Source organism: Hypanus sabinus, chromosome 3 (genome assembly GCF_030144855.1).
Source record: "Hypanus sabinus isolate sHypSab1 chromosome 3, sHypSab1.hap1, whole genome shotgun sequence".
Taxonomy (NCBI): domain Eukaryota; kingdom Metazoa; phylum Chordata; class Chondrichthyes; order Myliobatiformes; family Dasyatidae; genus Hypanus; species Hypanus sabinus.
This window is the reverse complement of record NC_082708.1, coordinates 158947112-158969077: the sequence shown is the minus strand read 5'-3', so window position 1 is coordinate 158969077 and position 21966 is coordinate 158947112. Positions and strand designations below refer to the sequence as shown.

Sequence of the window (21966 nt, the reverse complement as noted above, 5' to 3'; positions counted from 1 at the left end):
TCGACATACTACCCGCATTGCTTCTATGTCTTCTGGAGGTAAAATTTTGATTTGAGATGTTCCCTTTAAGGACTGCTCAGATTCAGAAACACCTTGAAAGATAGAGGGAACACAAATTAATATACATTCCAATAGACCCACTTTCATACCGCACACTAGCTTAAATAGTGTTCAAGGTTAGGCTGAGTGGAAAGCTGTAATGAAGATAAGAGAAACTGTTTTCAAACCCACTGCCAAGGCCACTTAAAAATGTAAACAAGCCACTGTTTTAATTTCTAGAGCATTAATGGAAACAGAATCTTTGTATGACCATGATTGGTGAATTGTGCATACTGCTGGTTGTCACATTATAGAAAGGATAGAGAGAGGTATTGGGGAAGATTTACAGAGGTTTACAGAGGTATAACTGTTAATAAAACACAGCATATTCTCAAAGTTTAAAATACATTTATTTTCAGAGTATGTATACATTATACAACCTTGAGATTCTTCTCAACAGACAACCACAAAACTAATAAACCCAAAAGAAAAAAAGATGATCAAACACCCAAAGTGCAGGAAAAAAACAGTGTAAACAATAAACACAAGCAAACAGCATTCTAAACTGAAGTCCACAAAGAGAGTCCACTCACAGATCCTTAGCTCAGCGTAAAGTGGAGTAGCAAGCCCCAACACTCTGACCTTTTCAATTGGACTGGTGCCTAAACACTACGTTCACTCACTTCGATACTTTCTGGGGACAGACCCAACCACCTCAATTTGGTTTTCAACTTTTCCAGTACTCAACCTTTCCAGTTCAGTCCAGTGCATAAATCGTGGTCCAAACATTAGGTTCAGTTGCTTTGGTACACTCTGGGGCCTGGACTCGGTCACCTCCATTTGGCCTGGCAAATCAATCGAACCTTGGGATTTCTTCGCTCTAGGTGACAGACCCACTGCCTTTCTTGGTTCTGCCACACTGCATTGTGTCAAAATTCAAAGGGAAGTTACTGGCTATTGTTTGCAATTAATGTTTACCAGAAAAAGAGTGATCAACAAAGAGCTTTGTTGCTTTCCTTGTTTCATTGACTACCAGCCAAAAATTGCTGAGATTCACCAGCGATATCTTAAACAGGAAGGTTTTAAGTTTTTCTCTAACCTGACAAGAGACAGAGAGCTCTGGGATGCAGATTTGGTTGGGTGTCCTTTGAATAACTTGCAAAGGGCTGGCAAACATGTAGAGAAGAAATGATGAAAGTTAACATAATTCTATTATTTATCCCTGGTGGATCTGAACACAAAAAATAGAAAATTCTAGAAATACTCAGCAGAGCAGGCAATTCCTGTGGAAAGAGAAACAGGGTTAAAACTTCAGGTCAAAGATCATTTTTCAGAACTCTGAAATAACTGGATTAGAAAGTTCTTTGATAAGGAAGGAGTTAGGTTTGCATCCATTGTCATTTGGAAGAGAATGGTTCTTGAATTGAAACAAAGCCTATAGAGATCTCAGTAGGTTGAATGTGGAGAAATGTTTCCTCTCATAGGAAAAACCACATATTGGGGTCACTACTTAAAAATAAGGGATCACTCATTTCAGACAGAAATTAGCGATTTCTTCTCTCTCGGAAGTTAAAGACAGTGCACAGAAATAAGTACTTCAACTCGTTACATCTATGTTGACCAAAAAGTATCCATTTACACAATTCTGCTCTAATCACACTTTATTCTCCCCACATTCTGAACAACTTCCCCTACATTCTATAACTCAATTATACACCAGCAGCAATTTCATGAGGCCAATTAACCACCAACTAGCACATGTTTGGGATGCAAGAGAAAACTGAAGCACAAAGAGAAAATCCACACATTCACTAGTTAAACATGCAAACTACACACACACACACACACACACACACACACACACACACACACACAGAAGTCAGTTCGCTGGAACTGAGGCAGCAGTTCTACCAGACACTCCACTCTAACACTATTATAAGAAGGGTCCAGAGCAGAATCTTTGGAATTTTTTTTCTTCAAAGGTCAGTGCTGGCCAAGTCTTTGGAATAGTTATTAAACACAAGGGGAAGACAGTTTATCTGAGGTTGAAAGGGTCGTGGAGTTGAGGTTACAATCAGAAGGGGTAAGGAAGAGCAGGCTTGAAAGGGGAGCACCCTGCTTCTACTCTTCATTGATATACTACAGCCAAGGACAGTTTACTGTTGGAAAATGCAGAAGGACAATTTAAGGAAAGTTAAAATTTCTGGAATTGGACATTAAAATATTTCAACACCTGAGGAAGACCAAAATTAAGAATCACATGTATTATAATGACAATACCTCACTTTACATGGAATTTAGAACACTTTTACCAACAGAGCATGAAGGATGCACTGAGGCAAAAAGCAAAGATTCATTTAAGGCTTGATACGGCTGACAAGGGAAAAGAAATTTTAAAATTACGCTTCTCCAGTGAGGTGGTATCGTGTGGAAGTTTAAAGCTGAGCATAGATCAAAACGGTTCTCACCCAACACAAATTGCTTCACTACAATATTTGGCAAAAAAAAAACTTCTGGAAGAACTCACGGGGTCACACAGCAACTCTGAAGGTAAAGGGGCAATTGACATTTTGGATCCAGACACTTCATCAGAAACATCAACCTCCACAGATGTTGCTTGACCCACTGAGCTCTTCCAACAGTTTGTCTTTAACTCCAGATTCCAGTACCTGCACTACAATTTTCACCCTAACCTGTTCATCTGAACAATTGTTGTTACTGAGCCGTGATACACAAAATCTTCGGCTCAAGGTAAAATCTGTAACCTTAATTAGAAGCGAAGCACACCAAAAAACTCTGAACAACTGTAGGATTCAGTCAAAGCAAGGTCTCATACAAATATTCACATATGATAGTGGCAAATGAATATCAGAATACCTAATGGATGATCAGCATAATCAGGTCCCTGGATATAACTGGGAACAGATCTCATGGGAGTCTATGAAGAACAAAATGCAAAACATTAGAGGTTCTTATAATTTTGAAAATGCTTACAAAAATTTTCTTTAACCAAAATGCTTCCAATGCTATCAAGAATAAAATGGAGTCCAGAACAACTGAATATTACCTGGAAAATTATATGAGACTGGCTGGATTGATGTGGAAAAGCATATCAAAGCATAGATATTTACTATATTATATCATACTCTCTCTCTCTCTCTTTAGGACATTAGGAGGAGGAAACTGGAAGTCCATGAGCCAGTCCTCCAGGGGATCAGAGGTGTAGAGGGCCAACAAATTCCTCGAGGTTATCATTTCCTGAGTCCAGCACGTGTGCCATTACAGAGAAAGCAGAGCAGCACCTCCACTTTCTTAGAAGTTTGTGAAGATTCAGCATGTCATCTCTATGGATGTATGAGAGGTTGCATCTGGGAAACACAAATGCCTTCTTACAGAAATGCCCACAAAAAGTAGTGGATATGGCCCAGTCCATCATAGATAAAGCCCTCCCCACCAGTGAACATATCTACATGGAGCATTGTCACAGGACACCTAGCACCTAGGCCATGCTCATTTCTCACTGCTGCCATTAGGAAGGTGGTACAGGAGTCTCAGGACCCACACCAACAGGTTCAGGAACAGTTATTACCCCTCAATCAACAGGCTCTTAAACCAGAGGGGCTTAATTTCACTCAACTTCACTTACCCCATCATCGAACTGTTCCCACAACCTATTAACTCACTTTCAAGAACTCTTCATCTCATGTTCTCGATATTTATTGCTTATTTATTATTTTTTCTCTTTTTTTTATATTAGCAGAGTTGTCTTTTTCCACATTGGTTGTTGTCTGTCCTGTTGGGTGTGGCCTTTCATTGATTCTATTGTGTTTCTTGTATTTATTGACATTGCCAGCAAGAAAATGAATCTCAGGGTTGAATATGGTGACATATATGTACAGGTACTTTGATAACAAATTGACTTTGAACTATTGAGAAAACAAGGAACTTTCTCTCCCAACAAACTGAATGCATGCATATTGAGAGCAAGAGTGTGATATCCATGATGTAACAAAAAGGGGAATAAACTAAAGTGCTAAATGACATGAACTTGTTCATCACATCCTGACGGAGTTTACTGTGTGCTGTTCCAGTGCTTTACACACAAAAAAAATGAGGGATATAAACCTATCAGGAGCCCTTACAGCAGTTAGCAAGGCCTATTTTTCTGGCAGAGGGATTAAAATCCAGGGAAATAGATTTAACATAATTGATAGGAAGACGAGAAGAGGCAACCAGCAATTTTCCCACCAGTAGAGGTAGTGAGTGGCCTGGACATTGGTATTTCAAAATATGACAGGTATGAAAATATTTCAGAAATACTTGACTGCGTATGTAGGCTGTGAACTACAAGACCACAGACCGATCTTGGTAAGTGATATCAAGCTATGTTCTTTTTCAATTGAGAATAACACAATGGGCTAATTACTTATTTCAGTTGTAAACTTGCAATTTTATTGGTAAAGTTTTTTTTGTCACATGTACCAAGCAACAATGAAAAGCTGTGTTTTGCATGCCTTCTGTATGGATTATTTCAATACATCTGTACATTGAAGTAGTACAGGGGAAGCTAACAGAATGCACAATTATTAAGTGTTACAATTATAGAGAAAGTGCAGTGCAAGCAGACAATAGTAATTATAATTCTGGGTGGGGAAATCATTCTAAAAAGAATTACTTAACCATGTGCAATGTGCTTGATCCAAACAGAATGCATAACTGTAGAAAGAGGCAACTGCACAGACAATGCTTGTAATCATTCAAACTCTTACTAACTAACACCATCTTCAAGTTTGCAGATGACATCACTGTAGCGGGCCAAATCTCAATAAAGATGAGTCAGAGTACAGGAAGGAAAGAGAGAGTCAAATGACTTGATGTCGTGAGAACAAAAGAGTTAGTCATTGACTTCAGAAGTGGGGCAGTGCACCTGCCCCTGTTTGCATCAGTGGTGCTGAGGTCGAGAGGGCTGAAAGTTTCATGTTCTCACCATCACCAACCACTGATGCCAAGGCCGTGAAAGCTCACTAGCATCTCTACTTCCTTGGGAAGTTAAAGAAATTGCATGTGCCCTTTTTGGCTTCCACCAATTTTAAATGATGTATCACAGAAAACATCCTATGGTAAATACTCTGCCTGTGACCACAAGAAACTGCAGGGTTGTAGACAGAGCTCAGTACATCATGGGAAATGACCTTCCCTCTATCGACTCTGTCTATACTTCTCTTACTGTTGTAATGAGTTGATCTGTATGAACGGTGGCAAGTTTCTACTATACCTTGGTACCTGTGACAATAATAAACCAACTTAGTAATTTATTAATTTCACTGTTCAGGAAAGGGTGCAGGGATTCACCTAAGTCAGGCAAATACTAGGGTAAAGAAGCTGTTGAGATAATTGCATGAGAGAAACAAAAACATACTTTAAATTAAAGGATTTAAGGACAGTCTGGTTGGGTTTAAAAAAAAACATGCATAACAACAGGATCACTTGATTAATTGTTCGTCAACAGGAAGTGTAATGGTTAAGCAATAGATATTAATTAAATGGACTTTTAGAAACTACATCAGAAAAGGCAGGAAGATTCTTAAGAAAAAAGTCAATCGAAATAGAAATGATGATATGGAATTGAAATAGATTCAGCTGAAGAAGGTTCCAGGGGATATCTAGCATGCAGTGGTGTTCCAAGAATCAGATTTAGGTTCTTTCCCCTTTGCAATCTGTAGCAAGGGAAACAGAGAATGGAGTTGGTAAATGAGGTCAGAAGTCATACCTAGGAGGGGGTACAGCAAGGTACATACTGACATTAATAATCCTGGCAAATGGTCTTACAAGTAACAAATTTCCTTGCATGGAAAGTAAGATGTGAAAAGTGAAATCTTAAAAGGCTTGAGAATAAAGGGGCAGAGTACAAATATATAAGTCATTAAACAACACACACAAAATACGGGAAAAACTCAGAAGGCCAGGCAACATCTATGGTAAAAAGTAAACAGTCGACATTTTGGCTTAAGACCCTTCTTCAGTGGTACTAAGGATAGTGCAATAAAGATTCACAAGCTTCTTAGCAGAAAAGCATTAGAAATAGGCCCGCCCTAATAATAAACCAATTCCAAAGTGTGGTTGTCAGTAAGGAACAAGCTAGCATTTTTTGCATGATTGCAAATACTGAGAAATGACTGACTAGGTCTAAGGCTTTGCATGGCTTTGACAAGGGAACAGACAAGTAACTCCTATTGTGAGAGATTAGCAAAACCACAAGGTATTTTATAACATAGCCAAACAGGATATTTAGAAGTAGCCTCCTTACCTGAAGAGCGGCAAGAATATGGAAGATGTTACAACAATAAAGGTTAGATATATATTTGAAGGAGAGGGGAACTGAGAGTAGATGAAGCAAAGAGAGGAAGAATGAGTGAGGCATTAATGCCAGAATAAATCAATGTGGCCTTTTGCAGACGGAGGGTTATGGAATTTTCAGTGGAATGGCACACTTGGAAAGATTTTTAAATCAATTGTAGAAGGGAATTAGACAGATACCCGAGTACAAGAGAATGGAAAATTAACCATAGCTGTACTTTGTTGGAGCCAACAAAATTAGCAATGCACCATATGCTCTCTCTTTATGTTCCAATGATGATCAAGTCCCAGAAGTCCTAAAGAGTATATCTTCCACTTTGAAGAGCCTTAATTTGTTAGATTATACAATAAATGCCCCTTTCACTTCATTTTCTAATGATAAAGTCAGTAAAAGACATACCAAAGGGTAGTGTGGCCTCAATTTCCCCGTATATCGATATCCAGGCCAGGGATCTGTATTAATTTCACCTTTCTCAGATTTAGAAGATTCTTCTTTAGACTTTTCATTTTCTGAAGTGGAAACAAGTTACAATTTAGTTCTGGCTTGCTGCAATTCTCCAGAGCCTATTTGAGAGACATTTTCTACGTCAATGTTTTTCACTGGTTAATTAAAGTAGTAATTTCAACTCCAAGGTTACCTTTTTTTTAAAGAAACAAATATTAGCTATTACACTCTGCCCATAACTTCTAAAGGCACTGATGCTTGGTCTGACACTGCTAAGGCAAGGAACAGAAGGCTTGCTTTTATTGCTCATTAAATATCTGCATCAGAAATTAGAGCAGCAAACTTAGCAAAGTTTGGTTATCTGACAAAAGGGACAACTGATTAGGATAGAAGTAGGCATTCTTGCTGACAAGATCACAAATTTTGAGAAATTGGTATACAGTTGAGAAAAATAAAATTCAATCTGTTGGGGTAAAGAAACACTTTCCATTTCAGGAATAGCTGGAAACACACAAAATAAAGATACAACAAATGTGTTTCCTAAAAAAGTACCTCAAAACCAACCATTTGACTTGGAAACAAGCAGCATCTGTGGATGCTTCACTTTTCAGGTCAAGATCTTACATTACATTTAGTCCTTGTTATCTAACAATATGCTGTGTTCTTATAATTTCTGTCCCATGTCCCAGCTCAATTTTTTAATGAATAAATGCAACTACATGCATACACAGGTCGAAGAACCAAATTAGTCTGTACAAATATTAATAATCACTTTCCAGACTCTCTGCTGTGTGTTCTTCTAATACACAGTTGCATCTAGAATTTTTAAAACCTAGTATCGCTTGTAGGTATCAGTACATTAAAAGGTACCAGCTTATTATTTAATAATATTTGTTGCTTCGTATTTCAATATTTTAATGTTTATTAATTCACATTAATAGCTTTACAACATTATAAAGATATAAATGGGCTTGTTTTGTTGTATTCTTTGTTCTTTGTACAATTTATTATTTATTATTGTCACAGGTACCAAGGTACAGTGGAAACTTCCTGTGGGCAAGGTATGTTGGTGCTGGAATGTGTGACAATACTTGTGATCAGTCCCCAGCACACCTTAGGTGCATTGGTTGTTAATGCAATTGTCTCATGTCACTGTATGCTTCAAGTACATGTTATAACTAAATCTGAAACAGAATCTATATATTAAAAAAAAATGAGGGGAGGTGTACTGGGAACAAATGAGAATGTTTAGTGGCATACATGTCTTCTGTTTGCTGTGGGAAGACAAAGCATGTTGTATTTTCAGCTGCATCTCCCTGACAATTTTTCCATTTGCCACAATTACCCATAGACCCTTAAAAAATGAATTGGAAGCAGCTGTATTTTAGAAATATATAACTATTATGAAGTAGACTGACACTACCTGGACAGGTTTCAAGAAAGAGCAGCCAAAAAGCAGCAAGACAACTAAGCTTCTAAAGTGCCCAATCAATGCAAATAATGCATTTCACTGCAGGTACATGTGATAAATAAATGAATCCAAATCAGAATTGGATTGATTTCAACTTTCCGGCTACATGCCAAACATTAACCTGAATAGTAGATAAAGAGGAAGTTTCACTGTAGCTTTTGGGTCAGCTCTAGAGTCAGCGTGATGCACTTTCACTTCAAAGGCAAAAATGTTGTAAAAAAGTGAAAATTTACAGATATAGGGAATCTGAAGCAAAAACAGAAAATGCTGAGAAAGCATGTCAACCCAGTGTTGATGAAGAGAGAGGGACAGACAGCTAGACTTAGTCATTGATCTAGAAAATTTACTCTCTCTTCACATATGCTGTCATAAAGTCTTGGGTTCACCTGAGCCTTAAAAATAAAAGCTACTCTGCAGTAACAGAGAGCCACAGTTAGGTGCAGGACTTCAGATGGGACATAAAATAGAATCTCTGCCCACTGAATCAACATTTTTATCTTGTGGAATCTGCCTGGGATCAATATTTATTTTGCAACCAACACAAGTTAAAATTGCTATACACTTCATTTTTTACTTTATCATAACCAGTAATTAAACTTGAAGAATTGTTTGACCACCTATCTTGACATATCCACAAATCATTTGCTTTGCTTTTCTTTCCCCTACCATGTTTTCAGTATTTTTCAATTAGGGCTTATCTATCTTAGCAATTGTTTCATTTCTGTTCCAGTTATGCAGTTGCAGCTTGAGACAAATGGAACCAAGCTGATGAAAACATGATTAAAAAAAAACAAAGAAAGTACAAAGTTCAAAGCTTATGTTACAAATATGCCTCCAATTTAACAGAATTGTGCAGCATTATTATCGTCCCATGGGTAGTCCCAGACAGTCCCTACAACGTACTTACTGGCTTTCTTATGTAGCAGCTTATGAGTTGACCAACTTCCTTTGAAGCACTCCTGAAAAAAAATTGACAAATAAAGTCTAATTTCACATAAAAGCAAAATATACAGTCAGTTTGACATACAATGTAAACATGGTGTTATCTAGACCAGTAGCTTCCGAGCTTATTGCTCACTCTTGGCTGTTCAGGCAATTAAATTCACAAACCAAACCTATATGCATCTAAGCTGACTTTAAGCTAATTCCAAAAGTTCCAGAAAGAGAAATCACTTTATTGAGAGCATTCTGTAGGTCCCACCAATATCAACAGGGACACTGAGAAGATAATTAGGCAGATTTTGTAGAGGTGCAAAAATAACAGGGCTATCATTATGGGCAACTTCAAATTCGCTAATATTGATTAGTACCTCCTTAGTGCAAATGACTTAGATGGGGCAGAGTTTGTTAGGTGTGTTCAGGAAGGATTACTGACAAAGTATGTGGACTGGCCAACTAGAGAAGAGGCCATACAGGATCTTATACTGGGCAATGAACCTTGTCAGGTGACAGATTCCTTGAGGCACAAGAATTTCAGAGATAGTCATAACTCTCTGAACTTTAACGTAAGTCGTAGATGATGAGGGAGCAGGCAGTATGGGAAAGTATTTAATTGGGGAAAGGTAACTACGATGGGAAAATGAACTGGGAACAGATGTTCTCAGGAAAAGGCACAGCAGAAATGTAGAGGCTGCTTAGGGAGCACTTGCAATGGGGTTTCGTCCCATGGAGACAAAATGGTAGAGTGAATGAACCATGGTTGACGAGAGGAAGAAGAAAACTTACTTAATGCTTAGAAAACAAAATCAGACAGGACTCTTGACTTACCAGGAAGGAACTTAAGAAAGGACTTAAGAGAGCTGGGACATGAGAAGGCTTTAGCAAGAGGATTACAAGACAGACATAGAGGCTCTGGAGAGGATAAAGAGGTTCATCAGGATTCTGTCCAACTAATACTCTCCAATCCAGGCAGAGTCCTGATGAACCTCTTTACCCTCTCCAAAGCCTCCACATCTCCTAAGTTTGTCCAACTAACACTCTCTAACCTAGGCAAACTTGGGTTGTTTCCTCTACAGTGTTGGAGAACAAGGAGAGATCTGAAAGAAGTTTATTAAATGATGAGAGCCACAGATACGGTAAATAGTCAGAGTCCTTTTCCAAGGGTAGAAAAGTCAAATACTGTAACTAGAGGATAGCTTTAAAGTGAGAGGAAGAAAGTTTAACAGATATGCTAATTTTTGTTACATGAAGAGTGGTAATTGCCTGGAATGAACTGCTAGAAAGGGGTAGAAACAGACACACAATAATGTCACTGTGCAGTTGTGCACTATCCACGCAAGTTGATAGGGTGGAAGATTGTGTTCAAGAGCCATGAGGTAGTGTTGCAGCTCTATAAAGCTCCAATTATAACACACTTGGTGTTATGTTCTCTTCTGGTTGCCTCATTATAGGAAGATTGTTGAAGCTTGAGAGAGGGTGCAGACAAGATTTACTAGGATGCTGTCTGGATTAGAGAACATGACTTATGAGAAAAGCTAGAGTGAGCTAGGGCTTTTCTCTTTGGAGTGAAGGAACATAAGTGTACAAGATTATGAGAAGCATAGATAGAGAAGGCAGCTAACACCTTTTCTAAGGGTGGCAGTGGCCAGTACCAGAGGACAACCTTTTAATGCAAGTGGAAGTTTAAGGAAGACGTTAAGGTAGCTGTATATTACACGGAGAGGTATGTGCCTGGAACACATTGATGGAGTGGTGGTAGAGGCTAATACAATGGGGACATTTAAGAGACTTTTATATAGACACATGGATTTTTAAAAAATGTTGGGTTATGGGCTATGTAGCAAAGAAGTCAACAACACAAAATGCTGAAGGAGCTCAGCAAATCAGGCAGCATCGATGGAGAGGAATAAGGAGTCAGCACTTGAGGCCAAGATCCTTCATCAGCATTGGGAAGGAAGGGGAAAAAATCCAGAATAAGGTGGCGGGGGAAAGGAAGGAGTACCAGCCAGCAGGTGATAGTGAAATCAGATGAGGGGGAAGGTGGGGGTGGGGGAGGTGGATGAAGTGAAAAGCTAAGAGGTTATTGATTTAAAATGTACAGGAATGAAGAAGGAATCTGATAGGACAGGACAGTGGACCATGGGAGAAAGGAAAGGAGGATCAGAGGGAGGTGATGGGCAGGTGAGTAGAGGAGAAGGGGCAAGAAGGGAGCCAGAATAGAAAATGGAAAAGGGGGGTAGGAAGAAATAACTGGAAGTTAGAGAAATTGATGTTTATCCAAACAGGTTGGAGGGTACCCAGACAGAATATGAGGCATTAATCCTCCAACCTGAGGAGGATATAGTGAACAGGTGCCTTCTATTAAGTGACCACAGAGGAGGCCATGGACCGAAAAGTCAGAATGGGAATGGGAAGTAGAATTAAAATTGGTGGCAACTGGGAATCCTGTCCTTTGTGGTGGACTGGGTGCTCAACGAAGTGGTCCTCCCAATCTACATCAGGTATCACCAATGCAGAGAAGGCTGCACATGCAGCACTGGATACAGTAGATGACCAACCACCAAAGGCTCCTAGGTGATGTGTTGCCTCACCTGAAAAAAACTGTTCAGACTCCTGAATGGTGGTGACTGAGGAGAGTTAGGGGCAGGTGTAGCACTTGGCCAGCTCACAGGGATAAGTGCCAAGGAGGAGGGACAAATGGACAAGGAAGTCATGCAGAGAGAAGCAGGGGGGTGTTGGGATGCAGGGGACTGGAGGAGGGAAAGATGTGTTTAGTGGTAGGTTGTCATTGAAGAAGCTCAAGGGGTGGGAGGTAAGAACAAGGGGATCTCTATTCCTGTTATGCTGACAAGATGATGGGATGAGGGTGTAACTCCAGTAAATGGAGGAGATGCAGACGAAGGAAGGGTTAGATTGACTGTGAATTACCTTTTTATCAGTTGGCACAACATTGTGGACTGAAGGGCAAATAATGCACTGTAATGTTCTCTGTTCTATTACACTTTTTAGAATTGATGTGCAAATTTCCATGTAGTCACTTAGAGTTCAAACTATAGCCAGGTTTTGAAACTACCAACATTTAATATATACTGGCTGATTTAACCTAATAACACCTGTTTGGGTTTATAATTAGCATTCATCAGATATGAAAGCAGCTTTGCACAAAATTATGGATAAAACATTGATAACTTTGAGCAAGAGAACTGCTCATTTTAGCATCAACTACTCTTAATAGCTGATTACTAAAAAGATCATATAAAGAGAACGATTCATGCATACAAAAATATTCTGTGAAAACTGAGCTGTATAAAGCTCTCAAAACAGTAACAATTTTAATTGAAATGCTGCTTTAATAAAGGTTAACTTAATCTGAAAGCTCTACCACACCAGCAGTAAAGGCTTTAACAGCATTGTTAGTTTTGCAAATTAAGCACCTTTTCCTTCCCTGCATGGGGGCACTTAGTTCAAATGTCATCACTGCTATTTCCATGATGTAGTGAACAGGTGCTTTCTATTAATCACCAGGACAGCACTGCTGAAATCATATCATGCTGTAAGGTTTTTCAGCAGTGTACACATTATTCACTGATCTCTTGATGTACTAATTACCCAACGAGCTCTACTGCAATTTACTTGACCCTTGTTTATACAAGGACTGTGAAGTCATTAATGTTTAGGTTTATTAGGATGGGATGAGGAATTCTGGAAATGAATTTCATTTATGAAGCAGTGTGGATTGATGTCAACAAATGCTTTAATAAATTGCACAAGAGCTGATCACATTTCCTACAATATTAGCACTGGCAATTGCTCATCAGGTTTATGGGTAGCACTGCTAAGTGCTAAATTGCATTATGCGATACTAAAATGGATTCTCAACCTTTGCAAAGGGCAAAAGAGTGCTTATTTCAGGAGAAAAAATGCTAGGTACAAAATTCAAAATAGGATGGCATGATGTTTGTACAGAAATCCATCAAAATATAAATTTACAATCATGCATTTATAATTGTTTAGTCGTATTTTGTTAAAATGGACTATGTTACATTAATCAACCAAACATTTTGAAAAACAATTTAGTTCTTAACAGAGTAAGTTGGATCAGAGTACCAATTAACTTTAGCAAACACCAGCTCCAAGAGAGTGTAAATTCTACTCGTAGTGTCAGCTGTGGCTCAGTGGGTAGCATTCTTGACAGTAAGCCAGGTTACAGATTCAAGTCTCACTCCTAAAACCAAAGTTAACACTCCAAAAGCTAAGGGCATGCCACAGCTGTATTGATATCAAACATTTAAACTGTGGCCACATCTGCTCTCTTAAGTAGATTCCAAAGATCCTATTCTAATATTTTAAAGAGCAGAGAAGTTATTGCCCATCTTGGCCAATATTTATCAGAGTCATACAGCACAGAAACAGACCCTTCAGCAAAATTTGTCCATACTAAAATGCCCATCTGATTTGATCCCTCGTGCCTGTGTTAGGCCTACTCTAAACCAAGCGTTCCCAACCTGGGGTCCCTCGGTTAATGATAAGGGTCCATAGAATAAATAAGGTTGGGAATCCCTGCTCTCAACTGTTTTTTTCCATGTACACATCCAAATGCTTTTTAAATGCTGTTATCATACCAGTCGCAGACACTTCCTCTGGCAGATCATTCCATATACTGACCACTTTCTACATGAAGTTGCCCACTCAGGTTCCTTTTAAGTCTTTCCCTTTCACCTTAAACCTATGTCCTTTTGATTCACTCTCCTTGGAGAAAAAGACTAGTGTATTAATTTTACCTATGAGCTTTATGATTTTATAAACCTATATCACCCCTCAGTCTCCCAGCTCCAAGGAATGAAATCCTAACTCAACCAACCTTTCCCTCTAACTTGAGCCCAAGTCCTAGCAACATCATCTTAAATCTTTGCAGTCTTTCCAGCTTAATAATGTCTTCCCTATAATAGGGCAACCAAACCTGTACATGATACTTTCAGTGTGACTTCACCAATGCATTGTACAACTATGACATGTTGGAAGGGCCATATGGCCTGGTTCTGCTCCTATGTTTTATGGACATAGCACCACAATTCCTATACTTGTTGCCTTGCCTAAAGGGTTAAATACCAATGGCTGCTTCACCATCCTACCTGTGACATCACTTATACACTCTTTGGTCCCTCTATTCTGCAACACTCCCCCATTTAAAAAGATTATCTGGTCAATACGCAGAAAACTTTGAGACACCTTGCTGTGGACAAACATGATGCTACCTCTTCTAAGCTGCAACAGCGGCCAAACTTCAGAGCACTGTGCTGGCTGCAAAGTAGCTTTGGACAGCTTAAGATGATGCGTAGATAAGAGTTCTCTCAAGTTTTCGAGGTTATAAGAGATTTGAAATGGAAGAAATGTTATCTTCTCCAATGTGGTCAATGACTATAGATTCACAATCTCAGACCAGAGATCTAGAAGGGAAATGCAGAAATGTATTTAATTATGAAAGTTGTCAGGATTCAACTTCCAGAAACTTGTCACTTTGGTTGTGGCCATCAGTCCACAACTTTGTGCTGAGGGAATCTAACACAAACTCAGTTGTGTTATAACAGTATCATTCAATAAGCTGGCATTAATTATGATTAGTTGATCTATTTCAGATCAGAAACAATTCCTCGCCTGCATAATTAGTCTCTCTGTAAATCATACAGATACCCACAGTTTGCCTCACAAAAATCAATTAAATAGTACATGCTAATAATATGCAGTGATCCACTCCTCGTCCTTTTCCAGTTTTTACTGCACAAGTTGGTTTCTCTGATTTACATCTAATATTAGTGTAAAGTCTGCCATTATCTGAAATTCCTTATTTCTGTCTTTACAGCTGGTATCTCTGTATTCAATGCTGTATTAACCTACAACTGCAAAATTCACTTCCGCATCGCCAAAACACAAAAGGTGTTCTGGCAAAACTCCAAGCAGTTCAATTTCACAGATCTAGTCCAAGCTATACATTCCTATCTTTTCTCCCATCCCAAAAATGTTCCTAATCAAGTATATTTTAATATATATTATTGGTAACCAATAGATCAATGAGGTATGAAAATGTTACTGCTCACTGCTCATCTAAGTACTAATGAAGGTACTACCTCAGTTTAGTTAATACTACATCTGTTATCTACTTATTTTCTGATTCATTTATTTATTCTTCCAATGATGGACTTCAAGTCCATTACTGCTAGGCAATGATCAACTCCAATGAGAGAGCTTAACCATCTTCCCTTGAAAATCAAAGGCATTAGCAAAATTGAATCTAACAAGTTAATATCCAGGGAGAGGAGAGCAGTCTCGGTTCCCCAAACCTCTCCAGTATCTACAGGACAAGCAAAGAGGTAATAAAATGCTTCCCATTTGCTTTACAAGTGCTTCTCCACCAAACCTCAACAACTTCTTGGATAAAATAACCCACTGGAAAGTCATGCCTTGGCCACAAGCACATTGTGGTTGCAGTGTGTGTCATCAACAAAATGCACTGAAACGACATAGTAAGGCTTTTTCATCAATATCTTCCTATCCCATTCTCCACCACCTCTAGATGCACAAGGTAACAACACCACTTGCAAGTTTCCCCACTTAAATAAAACATCACTCTTACTTGACTACTTGTCATTGCACAGAAAATGGGAGATAAAAGTTGACTTTAAATATACTCATGGACTTGGCCTCCACTGCAGTCTGTGGCAGAACATTCCACAGATTCACCACTCTTTGGCAAAAAGAATTCCTCCTTACTTCTGTTCTAAAAGGTCATTCCGCAATTTTGAGACTGTGTCCTCTAGTTCTGGATACCCCCACCACAGGAAACATCCTCTCCACACCCACCCTATATAGTCCTTTCAACATTCAGTAGGTTTCAATGAGATCCCACCCACATTCTTCTAAATTCATCGAGTACAGGCCCAAAGCCGCCAAATGCTCCTCATATGTTAACCCTTCAATCCTGAAATCATCCTCGTGAACTTCTCTGGACTCTCTCCAATGACATCCTGAGATAAGGGACCCAAAACTGTTGACAATACTCCTTGCGGCCTGACTAGTGTCTTATAAAGCTTCAGCATTATCTCCTTGTTTTTATATTCTATTCCCCTTGAAATAAATGCCAACATTGCATTTGCCTTCTTTACCACAGACCCAACCCGTGAATTAACCTTCTGGGAGCCTCTGCACCTCTGATGTTTGAATTTTCTCCCCATTTAGATAATAATCTTTTACGAAAATCCAATATAATACATTTCCCAATACTGTATCCCACCTGCCACTTTTTTGCCCATTCTTCCAATTTGTCTAAGTCCTGCTGCAATCACATTGCTTCCTCAACACTACCTACCTCTCCACTTTTCTTCGTATCATTGGCAAACTTTGTCACAAAGCCATCAATTCCACTATCTAAATCATTGACAAATGACATGAAAAGTAGCGGTCCCAATACTGATCCGAGGAACACCACGTCACTGGCAGCCAGCCAAAAAAGCCCCTCTTTATTGCCACTCACTGCATCCTGCCTGTCAGCCATTCCTCTATACATTCCAGTATATTTCCTGTAACACCACAGGATTTTATCTTGTTAAGCAGCCTCATGTGAGGCACCTTATCAAATGCCTTCTGAAAACGTACTAAATGACATCCACTGCCTCTCTTTTGTCCACCCTGCTTGTTACTTCCTCAAAGAATTCTAACAGATTTTTCGGGCAAGATTTCCGTTTACAGAAATCATATTGACTTTACCTTATTTTATCATTAGTCTCAAAGTACCCCAAAGCCTCATCCTTTATAATAGATTCCAACACTTTCCCAACCACTGAGGTTAGGCTAACTGGCCTATAATTTCTTATAATTTCTCCTTTCTTAAAGAGTAAGGGCATGCTGACAGCAAGGACTCATTTGAAGAACATTAAGGTGGATATGTTTCTAGAAATTAATGGGATCTTTCCCAGAATGTTGAGGAAGGCAAGAGGGGAGATTGCTGGGCCCTTGACAGATTTCTGGCAGGTGAGGTCCCAGAGAACTGCAGAATAGCCAATGTTGTTCCTTTGATTAAGAAGAGCAAAAGGAAAAAAAAACAGAAAATTACAGACCAGTCAGCCTTACATCAGAGGTTGGAAATCATTAGATAAGATTCTTGGGGATGGGTTTACTCATATCTGGAAAAGCAGACTTATTAACGATAGCATGGAATTTTGCAAAGGAGCAACTTACTTATAGAAAATATTTCATAAAGGCAATGTAGTTCAAATTGCTTTACAATGGGATAAAATACAAACATGAAAATAAAAGATAAAGAGGTTAGTTAAAAGCTAAGTTAAACAATTAAGTTTTGAGCTAGCATTTAAAACTATCAACTAAGAATGCATTCTTTATCATTTTAGGTATTGAATTCCACAGTTTAGGAGTATATTTCAAAAAAGATTTTGAGGGAGGTTATTTAAATTTAAGAGACCTGTGGAAAAAGACCCGAAAGCTCATTCAGAATTATAAAATAAAGTGATTCTGTGATGTAATCTGGTCTCAGACCATTGAGAGCTTTAAAAACAAATACAATAAATTTAAAATCAATTCTATAAGATACTGGAAGCCAATTCAGAGTAGTTAAGACAGGAGAGATAAGTTTTCTCATCCTAGTTTTAGTCAAAAGTCTTGCAGCAGTGCTCTGAATGAGTTGAAGTTTGCCAACAAATTGCTTTGGAAGCCCAGTAAAATGTACTTTACAGTTATCTAGTCAATATAAAGCCACAAATTTGTTTTTCAGCATCATTATGTGACAGAGACAGATGTATCTTTGAAATATTTAAGTGTAGAAATACTGGTCACTTTCTCCAAGTGGGTTTTAAATTTCAAATTTGAATCAAGGATAGTGACATCCAAGCTGGTTACTTTTCATTTTATAACAATAACTTGATTGAGTTATTTTGAGCAGGTGACAAAGATAATAGTTTGAATGGACTTCAGTAAATAATTCATTGTGGTATGATCATCTGGATGATTAAAGCACATGGGAACCATGGAAACTTGATAAAGTGAATTTAAAACTGGCTTGGCATTAGAAAATAGAGGCTGTGGTGTGATTGAGATCAGTGATCAGTGGTGTTCTGCCAAAATCGGAAAAACGATGTAGGGGCACTGACTAGTAGGTTTGTATACAAAAATTGGCAGAGTTGAGGATAATAAGACCATAAGACATAGAAGCAAAATTAGGTCATTCAGCCCATTGTGTCTGCTCTGCCATTCGATCATGACTGGTTTATTTTCCCTCTCAACCCTGTTATCCTGTCTTCTCCCCATAACCTTTTGATGCCCTTACTGATCAAGGGCCATCACCCTCGGCTTTAAACATACCCAATGGCTTAGCCTCCACAACCTATTGTGACAATAGCACAGATTCACCACACTCTGGCTAAAGAATTTCCTCATCTCTGTTCTGAAGGGACATTCTTCTGTTCTGACACAGTCCCCTTTGGTCCTCGACTCTACCACTATTGGAAACATTCTCTCCAGGTTCACTCTATCTAGCCCTTCCAGTATTCAATAGGTTTCAATGAAATACCCCTATTCTTCTAACATCCAGGGAGTACAGGCCCAAAGCCATCGAACACTACTCATGCCTTAACCCTTTCATTCACAGAATCAGGAATCAGAATCAGGTTTATTATCACCTGCATGTGTCGTGAAATTTGTTAACTTAGCAGCAGCAGTTCAATACATAATGTAGAAGGAAGGAAGAAATAAATAAATAGATAGATAGATAGATAAATAAATAACAGAATATTCAATAGATTAAATTGTGCAAAAATCAGAAACAATATATATTAAAAAAGTGAGATGGTGTTCAAGGGTTCAATGTCCATTTAGAAATCAGTGGCAAAGGGGAAGAAGCTGTTCCTGAATTGCTGAATATGTGCCTTTCGGCTTCTGTACTTCCCACCCGATGGTAACAGTGAGAAAAGGGCACGCCCTGGGAGCTGGATGTTGGCTTTCTGAGACACCGCTTCTTGAAGATGTCCTGAGTACATTGTAGGCTAGTACCCAAGATGGGTTCTTGCGAACCTCCTCTGGACCATCTCCAGCAAATTAGTGTTCGATATGGAGCCCAAAACTATGCACAATATTCCAAATGTGGTTTGACCAATGCCTTATAAAGCCTCAGTATTATATCCTTGCTTTTATATTATAGCCTTCTCAAAATGAATATTAACTTTGCATTTGCCTTCCTTACAACCGATGCAACCTGCATGTTAATCTTAAGGGAATCCTACATTAGGTCTCCCAAGTCTCTTTGCATCTCTGACTACTGAAGTTGCTTCCCAATTTGAAAATAGTCTACACCTTTATTCCTTTGACCAAACTTCATGACCATACACTTCCCTACACTGCATTCCATCTGCCCCTTCTTCGCCCATTCTCCTAATTTGTTCAAGTCCTTCTTTGGACTCCATTTCCTCAACATTACCTATCCTTGCAAATGGGGTCACACAGACACCAATTCTGACATTCAAATTGTTGACATACAACATTAAAAGTAGCGAACCCAACATCAAACTCCAGTAACTAGTAGCCAAACAAAAAAGGTCCCCTTGATTTTCACTCATTGCCTCCTGCCAGTCAAAATCTTCTGTGCATGCCAATATTTTTCCTGTAATATCATCGGTTCTTATCTTGTTTAGGCCTCATGTGTGGCACCTTGTCAACGGCCTTCTGAGAATCCAAGTAAAGAATGTCCACTGACACTCCTTTGACTCTCCTGTTATTCCTCAAAGCGTCTTGGAATATATTTTATTTACTTCTTTGCATTAATGAGATGGCACCTGTTTTCAAAAAACATGGAATAGATTGGTTGGAAATAAGAGCGGACAAATGGCAGATATTCATCTGGAGAAATGTGAAGTGGCGTACTTCACAAGAGGAATAGAGTTAATGGCAGGACCCTTAAGAGCACTGATGTATAGATGAATCTTGGATGCAAGTCCAAGGAAATAGCTACACATGTAGATAGGGTATTAAAGATCTATTGCATGCATAAAGGTCAGGACATTGAATATAAAAGTTAATAAGTTATATTATAGCTGTACAAAACTTTAGGCTGAACACATTTGGAGAATAAAGTGCAGTTCTCAGTGCTGCATTCCAGGAAGGATATGGAGGCCTTGGAAAGGATGCAGAAATTCTCCAGTAAAGAGTAGTAATTGCAAGGAGAGCTTGGACAAATGTTCATTATTTATTTTCTTTAGAGCAGAGACTAAGGGACAACATGACAGAAGTATATAAAGTTACGAAAGGCTTAGATAAGGTAGATAGCAAAGTCTTTTTCCCAGGATAGATATATCAAATACTGAAGGGTATAGCTTTAAGGTGAGGAGAAAAGATTAAAGGGGATTTACAAGACAAGTCTTTTTTTTTAAAACATAAAAAGTGGTAGGTATCTGGAACTCACTGCCAAAGAATTCAGTGGAAGCAGATAGAATGCAATATTTAAGTGGTATTTAGACAGGTACATGAACAGGGAGGGAGTAGAGGAATACAGACTACGTGCAGATAGATGGAATTGATTTGCATTGACATCGTGATCAGCAGCAATAATAGGCCACTTTCTGTCCTGTACTGATATAAATATATATAGTCTTAATTTGTTTAATAATATTCTTGTGAATTACTTGGTTACCTTCAGTTGCATTAAGAATTCTACATGATTCTAGGTATGCAGGTGGCCAGCACTACATTGTTAAGAAGGCCTGATCTTCTCAACATCCCAAAAGTAAAGCTGAATTTTTAATCAGAGAGGGAACACAATAAAGTATATGATAATAAATCAATAATACCATAAAAGTACATGTTTGCAGAAGGAAATCAATATTTAATCCAAGTCATTGTAACCAGAGATTTGTATTAGATTTAATCTAGTTAGAAGTCCAAGATGCTTCATGGAGGCACTGACAAACAAAATACAACAAACTACAAGTAACTAAAAGCTTTGTTAATGAAAATCAGATTTCAATGCAGGCAATTCTATGATACAATTTGTGTAGGAAATGTGCAATTGAAGATACTCTGCTGAAATAAAATTGCAACTGAAAACTCTCAACTTAAACAATGATGATGGAGCCTGATATTTTTGAAAGGGAAACGAGTCACTAATGATCAAAAGGGAAGGAGAAAAATACAAGGATTTTCATTAGAAAGTGGAAATATTTAGTTACAAGCAGCAAAGTGAAAAAAATATTCCACTCATTTAACCCAAGGGCGCAGTTTAGGCATCTAGGAGTGCAGCCTCTAAGAAATTAGTGTAGTTAAATATTCAGAAATTAACAAATTTCATAACACATGCTGGTCATACAACCCTGATTCTGAGAAAGTAGTTCAAGGACATCAGAAAGGAAAGGGAAAGATACAAATATTTCTCAAAAGATAAATAACTCATATGGCAATCTCAAAGTGGTGAGAATTTGTCAATGCAAAGCAAATGAGAAGGATATTCTTCTGGTAGACAGGTAATGATTACTGAGGGAACTGAGAAGTGGGTGATTGTGGATTGTGTGGGGGGAATGGAATAAATACTGAGGGCAAAGCACTGATAGTATATCCCCCAAATCTATTTTAATACACTATTCTGATATTTCCCAAACAGTAAAAAAAAGTATAATGTATAAAGCTCATACATTTGTGCTATAAATGTAATCTCTTACCAAGA

General features: G+C 38.4%; 1 protein-coding gene across 1 annotated transcript in view; it reads right to left on the bottom strand.

The window, feature by feature from the left end:
* metap1 (methionyl aminopeptidase 1) overlaps nt 1–21966 on the bottom strand; it is a 52082-nt gene that overhangs the window by 27363 nt on the left and 2753 nt on the right. The window contains exons 2-5 of the mRNA XM_059965442.1: nt 9220–9271; nt 6797–6906; nt 2917–2977; nt 1–92 (exon numbers count right to left, since the gene is read on the bottom strand). Of these exons, the coding sequence (XP_059821425.1) occupies nt 1–92; nt 2917–2977; nt 6797–6906; nt 9220–9271 (315 nt within the window). The remainder of the gene's footprint in view (nt 93–2916; nt 2978–6796; nt 6907–9219; nt 9272–21966) is intronic.